Raw genomic sequence first — 15,068 nt, forward strand, 5'->3', positions numbered from 1 at the left:
TGTCCTGCCTGGCTCCTGTCCTTGAGCTTCTTCCATCACACTAGACAGAACAGTGTGATTGCAATTCATCTGCCCCCTGGAATGAACTGTAGCACTCAGAGACCTCTTTAGCCTACTCTAGGAAAATCTTAAATAAGAGTGAAAACCTACCGCTCCTGACACTGGAAGAAACACACTTGACATTTTGACTCCATGGTTGAGATCTGTTGGAAATTCTGAAAATTAGGGAAGAGTCTTGTCCAGGCTTCATCCCACTGGAGCCCAGAATTCCCCCAAACATTACCCATCCCCACACCTATGACTCCAGTCCTTCATTTGTACTCCAAGCCCACATTTGTCTACATATCCCAACCGTGAAACCCACAAGTTCTGTCTTACCTTGGGCCTGCTGGAGCTGTGTCGTCTTCTGGCTCTTCCACAACAGCTAGCTCTGGGGGAAGGAAAGCATCTTTGTTGACATTATTCACCCAGCTTTCTTTTGCCCTCATTGCTGTGTCCTTACTCTGCTCAGCTGAAACAGGAAATGATAGACAGAAAGGTTATCTCTCACTTCTACAATCTACAGCCTTCTCATTGGCTCCTATTAGTAAGGGCTTAGATCAGAACCTTGGGCCTTATAAGTACCAAGATGAGCACTGTGTCTGAGGACCAAAATTATAGCTGTTAGAGAAGCCAGTAGATTTGCATGACTCAGGTCCCTGCCTCCCAAACAGGCTCCTGAAAGGATAGGTGTGCCTTTAAAGATATAGGTAACCCTGGAGACCACTGAAGCAAGGCTCTAACTGCCTATAGGTTAACAGAATCTGAGTTGGAGTCAGGATTGGATATACTTAGCCAAGAGATTCTCAGAGTGGTAGTAATCATTGAGCTCCTTACTAAGCATTTACTAAATGCCTACAATGGGCCAAACAAAATGTTCGACTCTGGGGTGCAAAGGAAAAGGAATGATCCTAACTGAGAATGTCCCCCTCCAGTGCCTCTCCTATCCCATGGGTCTCCCCACAAATCCAAATTCTAAATTCACTACAACACACTGCTCTTTTGCCCCCATAAAATCTCTGTGCTGTGTCTTCAGGAGTCTCTCTTGCCTCTCAATACTCAGCATTCTCCTTACCTAAATCTTTGAAACTATTAGCATCAACTGAGTGGTGACTAATGAGCAAGAATTATGCTGAGTTCTTTGTGGACGTTATCCTATGTGGTGAGGTATTTTCTAAATTCATAAACTTGGAAATTAAAAACCAAAAAGTTCAAGAAAATTGCCTAAGGTCACATTATAAGGGTCAAGAATAATTTCATCAGTGTTAAGATGAGGCAATGTTGGGGCTTCCAATTTCTAAATATATTCCAAGGTGGAATCTATCCCCTACTGCTCTTGGCACACATCAGTTTAGCATCTTCGATTGCAAATGGAGTCCACCATTACCACCAGTACCACCCAAGATTTCTTTTTTTTTTTTTTTTGGTTTTTCGAGACAGGGTTTCTCTGTGTAGCTTTGCGCCTTTTCCTGGAACTCACTTGGTAGCCCAGGCTGGCCTCGAACTCACAGAGATCCGCCTGGCTCTGCCTCCCGAGTGCTGGGATTAAAGGCGTGCGCCACCACCGCCCGGCCCAAACCCAAGATTTCTTAAGGCCTGGGTATGCTTGAAAACCAAGAGAGTTTCAAGCAATGCATTGTGCATGCTTAGAATTCCATCTTTATCTGCAATAAGTGTGATACAGTCAAAAGACTTGAAATCCCACATGTGCCATTTAGCAATATTGGGCAAGTTAACCTAAGTTGCCCAATAAAGTTTATAGGCAAAGTATACTTACCTTACAAAATTGCTGTTACAGTTAAAAAAATAGATAATTAACATTTACTGTATCTTAAATGCTTTAAAAATAGTATTTTTCTTTGTCCACAAGCTGTAGCGGGTAGCTGTTCCAGCTTTGACCTTGAAGTGCTGCCCCTAGTGAGGCAGCAGGTAACTGCTACACCTGCCTATGACCTGCCCCTGGGGCATGGTCTTTTGGGGCCCTTAAGACCTGGGATGCATACATGCTGGCCTCTCTTGGCTCCTCATGATCCTAGATGCTGGATTGCAGACCAAGTCAGAGTTCTCCAGAGAACCATGTTGGACTGTACCTCACCTCTCCCAGATCCTATAACCAAACCCCTTTACTGGTTGGAAGTCACCCCAAATTAAACCTCTTTTAACTACAAGATAAACTATGTGGAATTGCCTCATTAATTGCTACTTTAACAAGCTAGATCTAGAGGTTTACAATGACTAATCTTGAGTTAAATAGAAATGAGTTAGATAGAAATTTGTAAGCATGCAGGCAAAAATGAAGTAGTGAAATAAAAAGAATTCTAGGGGCTGGAGAGATTGCTCAGTGGTTAAGAGCACAGGCTACTCTTCTAGAGGACCAGGATTCAATTCCCAGCACCCACATGACACCTCACAACTGTCTGTAACTCCAGTTCCAGGGGTTCTGACACCTTCACACCAATGCACATTAAATAAGTTAAAAAAGAAAGACACAAAAAATAAAATAAAAAAGAAAGAATTGAGTAATTACTTTGTAAAAGAAAGAAGAAAAGGAAGAATTCTAAATAAACTCTTATAGTCTATTAGGTAAAGTGCTGGGCTGATTAAAGAAGTACCACATGTCAAGATCATTGAACATGAAATCTGATTTCTGCCTTAATTTTTTTTTATTGTGCTATTCAGAAGGCTCTGACTTTCCAGAGCTAAAAGCCAAAGGAATGATTCCGTAGATAAAGCATTTGCCATGCAAACATCAGGACCTGAGTTTGATACCCAGCACCTATACTAAAAGAGCTACCTGAGGATGACTTCTGGCCTCCACACACATGCATATACTTGTATGTGTATCCATACATAACCATGTGCATAGATACACACATCAAAAAAGGTCAATGAAAGGCATGAATATTTCTCATAAGACCCAGGCACTAAGACTATTATTACATTTAAACATGGTGCCTGAAGAGTGGTCTTCCTCTATAGCCAGTAACTTAGCCCTATCCTCAACCATCCAAATCCAAGGCAAGAGGATTTAAAGTGAGGACATACACTTATGCAAAGCACACCACCAAATGATTTCCTTCAGCAAATTTCAGTGAAGGGTCTCATACCCTTCCCCACCCTCCTTCCTAAACAAACATTGGCTGTGACCTCACCTGCCACTGGGAGCCTCTTCTTTCTCATGGATGCTCTGATGATGTCAGCACCATGAATTTTGTCCCTGTGCCTTTTGGCCTTAGCTTCATAAAACCATTGGCCACTCATATTCTTTAGTTGTCGGTCATCCTTAATTTTTTCAGGCAAATGTCTACAAAAGGAAAAGAACTTTACTTTGCTGAGGACCCACAGTAAATAAACAAGTTCATTCTGACACTGTATGAAGAAATTTGTAAATATGAGGCAAAATGAAGCTCTTAATAAATTATGTGCCACAAACCTCCCAGATGGCTAACAAATGTTCTGCTTTTACTAAAAAAATAAAATAAAATAAAACCTAATCAGAGATGCCAAGCATGATTTTTAAAGGGTTTTATTTATTTTTATTTTATGTGTATGAATGTTTTGCGTGTAAATGCATAATGGGCATGCATTACCCACAGAAGCCAGAAGAGGGTGTCAGATACCCCCCAAGAACTAGAGTTATAGATAGTTGTGAATTGTAAGTGCTGGGATTTGAACTCAGGTCCTCCACAAGAGCAGCAAGTGCTCTTAACCATTCTACCTGAAACTTCTCAAGAGCAGATTCACTTCTTAGTTGTAGTCTTTTATGTCTTCCATTCAAATGGGCACCACCAGAGAGCAGTGATGGAGAAAGCATCTCTGGCCATTTCCTCATCTTTAAAATGGGGTTAAATGTCCCATCTCATGGGGGTTCTCTGAGATTAAATTAAAACACTTAAACCACCCTCTGCACCTGCCAAGGGCCTATTAGGCATTTACTGGACAACAAGTGTGTGATAAGCAGTTCCTTGGTTCTTCCCTTTATAGTGAAATGAGTTTATCAGAGATTTTCCTGGAAGTCTGTGAAGGAAGGGGGCATGATGCTTTGTGCGCTGAGGCAGGCTAAAATGAGGAGGTACAGGCAAGTTCCATCAGTGCCAAGGTTGCTCTTAAGGGTTCCATAATCATTCATGCTCAATGAATTACTAAAACCTAAAGAGCAAACCAACCGATGCCCTCCTAAAGCATCCCTAATTTATATCAGTTGGGAAAAAAATGGTGTTCTAATCAATGAGTCTTTTAACCTCTACATCCTTCTAGTCAATAAAATGAGAATCCCAAATTAACTTTTCTTACTCATAGAGATGCACTCAGGGTAAAATCCAACAGAAAGCCTTTGGGAAACTTTGAACTCTTGAAAAATAATGTGTTGCACAAATCCAAGTGGGTGTATGATTTTTACTCAAGTTTAGATGCTCCTTGTCTGTGTGGCAAGTCTGTATTAGCCAGAGAATGTGAATGGGCCATTGTAGTGGCCAGGCAGGGGATGAGGACTGCACACAGGCACATCTGGAAATGGAGAAGGAGCTGGAGGGGCAGCTACTCAGGCTCAGCAACGATAGGCTCCTAAGTATGCTTGAGGAAACAGCTTCTTTGCCTATCACATATAAACTCTCTACTACAATCTCTCCCCCTCTCCCAAACACCTGGGAAGAAGTGATTCTTCTCCAAACGTGCTCCTCATAGTTCTTAGTCATACAGCCTGTGTTCATATCCTGGCAGGGACAGCATGATTAGTTCACAGCCCTGAGTCAGCAAAGGCCTGTGGTTCTTCCTAAATGCTTCTAATAGTGAGTTGCTCATTGCCTAAGGTTTTTGACCAAGCAGACAATCTTGACTGGGCAACTGGCTGTAGTTCTTATTTTTTCTTCTTCCAACAGGCGCAAGATTCTGCCAAATTCTAGAAGAAGAAAAAAAATTCCACCTCTCCTTGATCAGATGGGTCTCCTGGAAGGAGGGTCTTTGTTTCATATACATTTGTCTTGTACCTTAAAAAGCAATGTGCATGAAGAGTAAAGGAATGCTTTGTGAAGAACTGTTCACCTGGCTTCAGGCTGACTTTTTGGGTTTGTTTCCCAGCAGACACTCCTAAACCCCACTTGCCAGCACACTCCTCAAGTTCTTATTGCCCTCAAAACTGCTCTTTTGTCATCTGTAGGTATTAGAGGTAGAAAAGTACAGCTGGGCTCTGGAGACTCTTCCAAATAGGACCAAAGCCTAGTTTGAATTCTATCTAAACATGACGATGGACAGGTTAGTGTTCCTTGCTTGTGAAGATGGGGGAAATAAGACCTACCCTTGAAGACTTCTGAGATAATTCACTGAAGTGTTTTGCCTGGAAGCACGTAGCATTGCCCATCTTTTTATAAAGAGGTCAATGACCTCTCTCAGCATAGTCCCCCTCCTGCCGCTGCAGGCCTAGCCTGAGCATCACAAAGACATGCTTCCTTTTTCCTCGTTCCCACAATGCCTCCCTTCAGCACTTACACAGTATCCCAAGACTCTGTTTGCACGTCTGTTTCACCCAGTCAACTGTGGACTCTACAAACACCTCGAATACAAGGATTACATCCTTATCACCGTTTATAGTCTTCCCATGAAGCAGAGAGACTGGCACAGGGTTGATACCCAGTAACTGTTTGTTGAGTGAGTAAGTCTTGGAGCAGTTATGTGCTCAACAGCCACCCAAGTCTGAGCAAACGAAATAACGAAGATCCCGTCACTGCCAAGTTTCAGGGGACCAGACTCCACCATAGTGACAGGGTTTTCTGATGAGGGAGGACTGCTCATCTCTCATCAGAACAGGAGAAAACAGATCATGAAATATGGTTACCTGTCAGCATACCACAAACCCTCACAGCAGAGCAACTCCCAGTTTCTCTTCATGAGATTGGTTTTGGTAACTGGAAAGTACTTTGCAATGGATCCTGTGGAGGTCTTTGCCGCTCTTGGCCTCTCTCATCTCCCCCCCCCCCCAGACAGAGTTTCTCTGTGTAGCTTTGTGTCTTTCCTGGATCAGGCTGGCCTTGAACTCACAAAGATCCGCCTGCCTCTGCCTCCCGAGTGCTGGAACCTCTCTCATCTTAATAACGGCCTGCAAGGCCCTGGAGGACACACAAATAGCCCAGGCTATGTGAGTTATGCCTATGGAGACACACAGCCCCGGAAGAGACTGGTAAGCGTCGTGGTAAGGACAAGGTTTCTGGCTCTTTTGTTTGAAAGTGGCAAAAGAAGGAGAATGTTTCAAATTTAATGAGGGCCATTTGGGTATTTCCTAATAGGATTATTTCTGCTGGGTTTAATAACCTCTGTTTTTTGGGTTTTTTTTTCTATCTTGGTCACTTGTTTTATTCTGCAGATGACTCCATATGTGTGACATCAAATACCAAGTTTGTAAAGATGTCAATCATTTGAATACCCCCCCTGCGGTGGTGCTAAAACCTTCTCTTCCAATTGCTCCGTTATCTCTCCTTTCTTCTGATTTAAGGTTGAATGAGCCATATTAGCATTGGATTTTCTAATTGCTGCACTGTCTAGCTGAAGTGGGAAAGGGTAAATTTCTTGGAACTGACACTGTTCATGCTTCATCACCCTTTCTACACATGCACGTTATGTTTAACTTAGCATAAAGAAAATGCCCGGTAAACACTGGTGGACAGCAGGACATCATTCAGTCCAAAAATGCCACTGTCCTGTCAGCCTTCCAGACCAGTCGTCCAGTGGGTCTTCTGCACAGAACCCCATCTGCCCATTAACATCTGCACAAGCTCTGTTTGAGCAAGTTCACACTTAGCCCCTGCATGGCATTTCATCCTTCTGATTTCACTACAAAGAACTTAGTCAAGAGCAAAAGATGGCTGTTTGTCTGCTCTGTATGCTAAATGCCACATTTAAACCTTTTCTGGTCATTTGGTCACTTGGTCATTCATTAATTTCTTAACATATACGAGGCATTGGGCATAAAACTCAGTCTACAGCCATGATGGCCAGTGGCCATTCTTTTCAGTGCATGGGGAGTGTGCAGACTTACAGAGGAAAACAAGAACAATGGCGTTTTCCAGACTGGATTTAAGTTGTCCCCAGCCCACCTCCTTCTCACTGTGTACATACATGCACTCTAACTTCCAGCTCCTTGACATGATTGACAAAGGCCTGACGTCATAGGCAAGACCTGATCAATACTACCTACTCAGATGTGGGTAGGAAAGCTCAGCAGACCGGTCAAAGAGATGCTCATACTCATTCTCCTGAGTCAGTCCCTCCCCTACCCCACAAGCCCCGCAATATATTCCAGGAAAGATGATAAGATTGTATGACTTAAAAATGGCCTCAATGTCTAAACTAAATGATTCAGGCCCAGAGAACTTAAGAGACTTGCTCAGGGTAACACAGAGCTGGACCCAGAAGTTAGCTTGATTCTCAGCAATCCCGCCCCACTGGGTAAAACCTAACAAGATTTTGGTTTTTAAGGTAGTTCTCACTCTTCATTCTTTCTATCAAGCATTGACGAAGAATCTGGAAACCAACAGACCTGGAAAGAAAATGAGTTGAAATATCCCTTACAATCATGAAAAATGCATTTTTGAGATGCAGGCAGGCCACAGATCCCCACAAGCTGCTGAGTAGCAGCACAGAGTGTGAAAGCCCAAGGCGTTTTTTTTTAGTTGGATCGGCAGGACTGTCGTCTCACAGGCTGCTTACCCTCTTCCACTCTATCTCCCCATCCACTGGAGGTAGTTGAGCTACACTGTTCTGAGAACAAAAGAAAAATGCATGTGAAGCCCCCTCAATGCTGCAGCCCGGGGATAAACACTGATTTCTTTTTTGCTTTGCTTTCATGGAAAACACCATCAGAGATCCTGGAAACACAGTTCTTCATTGAAAACTGCCTTCATTTAAAAAAGAAGCAACGTCCTAAAGAGGCAGCTGAGAATCATAAGATGTGGTAGCGGTTGAGATGATATCTACTGCAAAAAACGCCCATCACTGTAGATGTGGTTGTATGCATATGGGGGTTGGGACGTGGTGCTGGTGTGGTATACAGACATTATGTGCATCAGTTTCCTGCTGGCAGGGTGACGCAAAGCACAGGAAACGCCACCTCAGCAGTATGTCATTTTCAAACCATAAAAGTCTAAAATTACACACACATGTGTGTAGTAATGTTTCCCTCAAGGGTGGAAGAGTCAGACAGAGGGCCAGGGTGGAAGAGAGGAAAACATCTATCTTGATGTCTGCTTCTCTGTTGACCTATTAAACATCTCCACTCAGGAGATGGGGGCACAAGATGATAGCAACTTGAGCCCAATGCTTGTGACTGAAGTCGAAACAGCACACAAGTCAGATGTGGCATTAAGAGTAACCTGGGGCTGTTGCCTTCCCATGTGCATGCTAGAGACCCTTGTGTTGTAGAATATTTTTTGTTTTTGTTTTTGTTTTTTTCGAGACAGGGTTTCTCTATGTAGTTTTGCGCCTTTCCTGGAACTCACTTGGTAGCCCAGGCTGGCCTCGAACTCACAGAGATCCGCCTGGCTCTGCCTCCCAAGTGCTGGGATTAAAGGCGTGCGCCACCACCGCCCGGCATAGAATATTATTTTAAGGCGTGTTACTTTTGTTTATGTTGCATTTGTTGAACTCTATGAAGTTGTGTTACTGTGCCTATCTAGAACACCTGATGGGCTAATAAAGAACTGAACAGCCAATAACAAATCAGGAGAAAGGATAGGTGGGGCTGGCAGGCAGTGAGAATATATAAAAGGAGAAGTAGCCAGAGAAGCAGAGGGACCTGGGGGCTAGCCACCCAGCTACACAGCAAGTCACAGAGTAAGTGTAAGATTTACAGAAGTAAGAGAATAGGAAAAGCCCGGAGGCAAAAGGTAGATGGGCTAATTTGGGTTAAGAAAAGTTGACAAGAAGCAAGCCAAGCTAAGGGCAGGCATTCATAATTAAGAATATGATTAAATCTCCATGTGTGATTTATTTGGGATCTGAGTGGCAGGACCCCCCGCCCCTGCAAAAAAGAGTACAAAATCCCTCCAGCAATCCTTGTGAGGATTTCCCCTGGGTCCAAGTCCATATGTTACACTGACAGCTTGGGTGGTTTAGGAAGTGAACGTGTTTCCTGCATGATGTTCATTTTTGTCATCCATGAAATCAGGGTGGAAGGCAGCCTACAACCTACACCATCCCCAAAGAGTCTTGCATGGATTTGGACATGAGCAATTGGAAGCATTAGATGTGTGGAAAGTGGCAGACCAGCTTCCATGAGAGTATAAACCTTATCCACAGCCTCACTGACAAGGATTCAGAATCAGTGGCTGGCTTTGTAGAAAACAGTACAAGAGTCCTCCATGGGCATCCTCAAGCTATGGGATGGCTGTATTCCTAACGCCCAAAACAATTAACAAATGAGAGTCGTTAGCAACTGAAATCCTAGTGCATGAGATACTGAGGCAGAAGGAGCACCACATTGTGAAGCTAGCCTGGGCCACACAATGAAGATGGGAAAGGGGCTAGAGAGATGGCTCAGTGAGAAAAAGTGCTGTCGACACCAGCATGAGGATCTGACTTCAGTCCTCAGAACCAACATGAAGCCAGGTACAGCAACATCTATAAGCCCTGCACTTCTACAGCAAAATGGGAGGCAGAGATGGGAGAACGACTCACAGCCCGCATAGCCTGATGCCTGTAGTGGTGAACAATAAAAGAGGCTGTGTCTCAACAACTGTGGAAATGGAGGGCCAGTACCCAAGCTTTTATTCTGACCTATACATGCATTCCATGACACACATATACATGCCTGCATTCACACACACACACACACACACACACACACACACACACACACACACACATCCTCCACACATACAGAGTAGATAGTAGTGGCAGGTTTACTTTTCAAATGATGCTCACTATAATTAACACACCCCTAGATTGGCTTAGACAAGAAGGACAAGTGAAGCTGTAAAACTGTGTTAGAACAAAATTTAGATTTTTAAATTTCCAATTGACAGTCCTTTAAATGGATAAAGGCCATGGGATAGTAAATTCCTTAAGGATTGGGACCATGTCTTCAATCATCTTTAGATACCAATCGCATTATCCTCCAGGGCAGTTTCTTCATTTACAAGATATGCAACTATATGTTATTGCATGAAAAATAGTTGAGACTCTGGGGAGTAATTCCTTGATAAGGAACCAAACTATTAGGCGGCGCTCTCTGTGCCTTTTGAGAGGCACAAGCGAGTTAGGTAGGAAGGAGGATTCAAATGTACCCATCGCCTTTTGCATGCCAGGAAGATTAAGAAGCATTTTTATAATCTGACTTGGTTAGGACCTGGTCATTCTTGGTCTCTGAGTCCAAGTTCAGAAAGGAAGTTAAGTGACTTGCCCTAATGAGCCACAGCTGATCAACTACTGGTGATGGGATTTGACTCCGGGGTCCCTGTGTCAATGACTGAACTCTCGTTGTTCGGTTCTGAAAGAAAACTTTCAATGAGCAGCATGAGACAGACATAAAGTGCTGGACCAAGATCATGGCTTTGTCAGTGACCAGCTGTGTGATCCTGGGTAATACATTTCCCCTCTCCCTGCTTTGCCATCCTGCCTGTCCGTAAAATGACTGAGGCAGATTAACAACAGCATGTCTTGCCAGAGCTATCAAGCCATAACTGACCAAAGAAGGAAGACAAACTGTGAAGGACTACAGAGGAGCTGCTGAGCCAAAGCCCCAGGAAGACCGTTTTCAGAAACCAGAGACCCTGTCCTGGCCCAGACCCAGAAGAGACTGAGAACCCCCCCTACAAATCCCTTTGGCCCCAAAGCAACTTGGTTGCAGGGCCACATTCTTGGGACACTTCAAATGAGGCTCTTTTAGCAGGATCCTCAGTTCTGTGACCGTCTGCCCTTTCCAGTGCACATTGGCAGGAGTCCTAAGGGCCTGGCCCCACCTGTGGTCAAGTCCACACAAAATTCTTGGTGCCTACTTAGAAAGATGCCCAAGAAGTGTTAGTAGCTAGGCCTGACACAAGACTTTTTGCCACCTCTAGGCTTCTTCCTATCATGTATTTGCAACAGCAATAAAACAGCAGTGCCAGGAACCCTCAGAATCCTGCCAGGTCCTCCCAGAACAACAGACTCAAGGAGAATCTCCCGAAGGACACAGGGCACTACCGCAGAGGCTGTGGCCCAGTGGTTCCTTGCCCCTAAGTGGACGGTACAGCCCTAGCCTTGCCAAGGCTCAGGGCTGTTACGAGAAGCACAAGAGGATAAAGTTTAGCAAGAGGTTTGTAAACTGTAAGTGGGTGGAGCATTAATGCTGCTGCAAAGTTCTGGCGGCTGAATTGGTATCAGTCCTCTACATTTGCAGGTGACATGGGAGAAAGCATGGTCCCATTCTCATGATCACAGCTCCATGTCAGCCTGGTATCATGACTGACAGCCCCTCCTCCACTGGCATGTCTCAGAGAGAGAAAACGTCAGTAGAGATCAGGATTTGACTTTCACTTGTGACACCTACTAGTTGGGCAAATCACCCACCTCTCACATAGTAAATTTCCACATGTAATCAACTGGGGTCATCATATCCTGCTCCATTGCTCAACTGCACAAAAGAGAGCAAGGTCAAGAGAAATAATGAGCATCTTAATCCCTTTGTGACTTGCCAAGCACCGTTCATTTACTGTCCTTGGTAGCAATGATTGGACACGCTGTAGTGCTTGAATTGAGCTTTTTTAATAAAGCATTCCTGTTCAGTGAGAGTCAATACAAACAAATCCATCATTTGTAGCCCGGGTATTCCAGGAAATAAGAGCATGGCTTATTTTTCCTTCTGGAAATCTGGGATTGGGACCATTAAGCCAATACCGCTAATTTACATTCAGGAACTCTTTTGCTGCTTTCAAAGCCCATGATCACAGAGACAGTAAGTAGGTGGCAGGACCCAGACCCTAGAAGGGACAGTGAATAATTAAGCCCAGCCACTCAGCAGCATGCTCTGTGTTCTTTCTACTGTGCAGATGAGTGAAAGTGACAGGGAACATTTGGGTTATATTCAAAAGGGATCGTAGGTCAAGTGGGCACTTTTCTTTGAAGGACCCAAGTCAAATGGAAAGTTGACCTGTTTGAAGAGCACTTTTAATTTTGCTCTTAAAACCAACTGTAGCAATTCTGAAAGTATTTAGAAATATGAACTACTTCTCTTATTTTTTAAACTTTAAAAATTAAAATTTATTTTTGGTTGTGAGCCTAGCCTTTAACGGCTGAGCCATCTCTTATGGTGCACGCCTTTAATCCCAGCACTTGGGAGACAGAGGCAGGTGGATCTTTGTGAGTTCGAGGCCAGCCTGGTCTACAGAGCGAGATCCAGGAAAGGTGCAAAGCTACACAGAGAAACCCTGTCTCGAAAAACAAAAAACAAAAAAACAAAATTAAAATTTAACTTAGGTCACAATTCTTTATCAAAAAAAAGTCAATGGATATAAAACTACATACAAAGTTAGCTGAACATAGTAACATATGCTCATAAATCCCTTATTTATGAGTCTGAGAGAGAAAGATCCTGAGTCTGAGGCCATATTGGATTATACAGCAACACTGTCTCAATCTCAAATCTCTCTCTCTCTCTCTCTCTCTCTCTCTCTCTCTCTCTCTCTCTCTCTCACACACACACACACACACACACACACACACACACAACTACCAGCTACATTTCTTTTCCTTTTCTGTATTTTAAATTTTTCATTTTTCATGTGCAGTATTGAATGTGTCCGTCCCCCCCCCTCTGCACACATGCTGGTGTGCATGTGCTCAAGCGTGTTCGCACAGGAACATGTGGAGACCAGAGATTGACAATACATATTCATCCTCAATTGCTCTTCATCTTACATTTTTTTATACAGAGTCTCTCACTGAAGCTGGAACCCACTCATTCAGCTATACGGGCTAGCCAGTAAGCCTCAGAGGTCCTCAGTTCCTGTCTTCCCAGCAATGGAACTATAAACACATGTGGCCATCCCTGGCAGGTCATTATGCTTAGGTGGCAAACACCTGAATGACTGAACTATCCCTCCAGTGCCTTTTTCTGTTGGTTAGTTGCTTTTTGGTCTTGTTTTGTTTGTTTGTTTTTAAGAGATAGGGTTTTATATAATAACCTAGGCTAGCATTGAACTCCAGGCAATCCTCCTGACTCAGACTCCCAAATTCTAGGACTACAGAACAGACATAAGCCATCATGCCTGGTTCTGTGCCTCATTTTAAACTGAGCCAAAGGCTGCCTCGTTTTAAACTGAGTCAAAAGCATCTATGAGTATGTTTCTGTTTGAGGAGGTAGGATGTCATTGTCTTGCCCACACTGATCACAAACAGTGAGCTTAAGTGGTCCCATCTCACTCTCCTGAGCAGCTTGAGCTACAGGTCCATGCCACATGCCTGGCTAAAGTTTAAATTGAGACCCTATTTCTGGCAAGAGTATAGTAGGTAAAATTAACAAACATCAGGAGCTGGGGGAGCGGCTCATGCCTTCAACCCCAGCACTCGGGAGGCAGAGGCAGGCGTATCTCTGTGAGTTCAAGGCCAGCCTGGTCTACAGAGCATGTTCCAGGACAGGCACCAAAGCTGCACAGAGAAACCCTGTCTCGGAAACCAAAAACCAAACCAAACGAAACCAAACAAACAAAAGGAAAGAAAGAGAGAAAGTAGCATCAGGAGGGAAAAGTTCTGTCCAGGAAGTTAATCTAAAATTGGAATGCGTAAGTTTAGGCTGCAAGACAAACTACCAGTTACGACTGAAAAGAAAACAGCCCTATTTTCTGTGGACCGCCTCTTCCTTCCCTCATACCCAAGTACTCTTCGGGCCTCTTACCTGACTCTCTCCTCTTCAGCCCTCTTCAGGGCTGCATCCCGCTGCAGAACCTTTAAAATGGCATCTTGTTCCTCCTCTGTCAGGAAGCTTAAGTCAATCATTTTGAAGTGTACACACACACACACACACACACACAAAAAAAAAAATAGTAACAAACGAGGCCTGGGATTCTCAGGGGAAAACAGCTAAAATGATAACCAGGATGATTACAGGATACAAAAATGAAATATCTTATTTGGTAGGAAAAAGTCTTGTCTGGGCGCCACAAAAGTTTGAGGCAGCTGACATCAAAATCCTAAAAGTAAGGTCCCTCGAGGTAGTAGCAGTCTGTGGGATGATGAACAGGTCTCAGGAAGATGCTTCATTCCTTTTGTGTGCCTTCAGCAACATTCCTTGAGTGTGCCCTCTCTGGACCAGCCTTAGACACAGACTCTCCACGATCACCACCATCTTGAGAGACAGCCACCTTGGTGCATCCCTGACCTGGAGGATCAGGAGACAATAAACACCAATCAATGAGAAGTCCCTGTCTGTAAGCACTGCTCAGCGGTATATTTTAAAATGACCAGAGGTGATGGTTTTTGAGCGGAGGAAACCAGTTCTGCCAGCTTCCTGAGCTCAAGGTCAATGTGTCAAAAACATGCTTCCACCCAGTTCTAGATCACAGAGGTGGAACACACAACGATGCCAGTCAGTGTTTAACAACCCACCTGAGCAGTGGAGGTTCTCTCCCTAGAAATCCCTGACTAAAAAGTGATGCTGGAGTTCAGCAGGCCCAGGAAGAGGCAACTGCAGGTGTCAAGGAATTATGGGAAAAAAACAAAAACAGAAAATAGAGATTCTAAGTGATTGCCGCTTTTGCAGGTGGGAGCATTTTGCTGGCGTCAATCTGTATTCTGTAATGCAGCAGAACTCACCCTGGGCAGATCTAGCACATGCTGTAGTTACTGTTGGCTCAGCTGCACCTCCAACCTTCACTAGGCCTGGAGGAACCTGCCAAGCTTGTCTTTCTTCATTTCTTAACACTTAATGATATGCACATATAAATTGGGGGAAAGGAAGAAAGAGAGAGGGTTCCAAAACACCCCCATGCCAAGTCAGCACTTTTGAGTCACAAGACAGGTAAGAATCCTATTTTACTAGAAGTATCCTAAAAATGGGTGAAATAAGA

General features: G+C 43.9%; 1 protein-coding gene across 9 annotated transcripts in view; it reads right to left on the reverse strand.

The window, feature by feature from the left end:
* Sytl2 (synaptotagmin like 2) overlaps window positions 1–15,068 on the reverse strand; it is a 105,936-nt gene that overhangs the window by 47,967 nt on the left and 42,901 nt on the right. For 7 of the 9 annotated variants that reach the window (XM_037197466.1, XM_028873442.2, XM_037197460.1 and 4 more), the window contains 3 exons: window positions 13,898–14,380; window positions 3,192–3,343; window positions 379–511 (listed from right to left, as the gene is read on the reverse strand). In XM_037197466.1, coding sequence (XP_037053361.1) covers window positions 379–511; window positions 3,192–3,343; window positions 13,898–13,998 — 386 coding nt within the window. In that variant the 5' untranslated portion in view covers window positions 13,999–14,380. The remainder of the gene's footprint in view (window positions 1–378; window positions 512–3,191; window positions 3,344–13,897; window positions 14,381–15,068) is intronic. The other 2 variants (XM_037197463.1, XM_037197474.1) reach the window with 1 other exon arrangement.

The sequence above is a fragment of the Peromyscus leucopus genome, chromosome 1, assembly GCF_004664715.2.
Source record: "Peromyscus leucopus breed LL Stock chromosome 1, UCI_PerLeu_2.1, whole genome shotgun sequence".
Classification (NCBI taxonomy): domain Eukaryota; kingdom Metazoa; phylum Chordata; class Mammalia; order Rodentia; family Cricetidae; genus Peromyscus; species Peromyscus leucopus.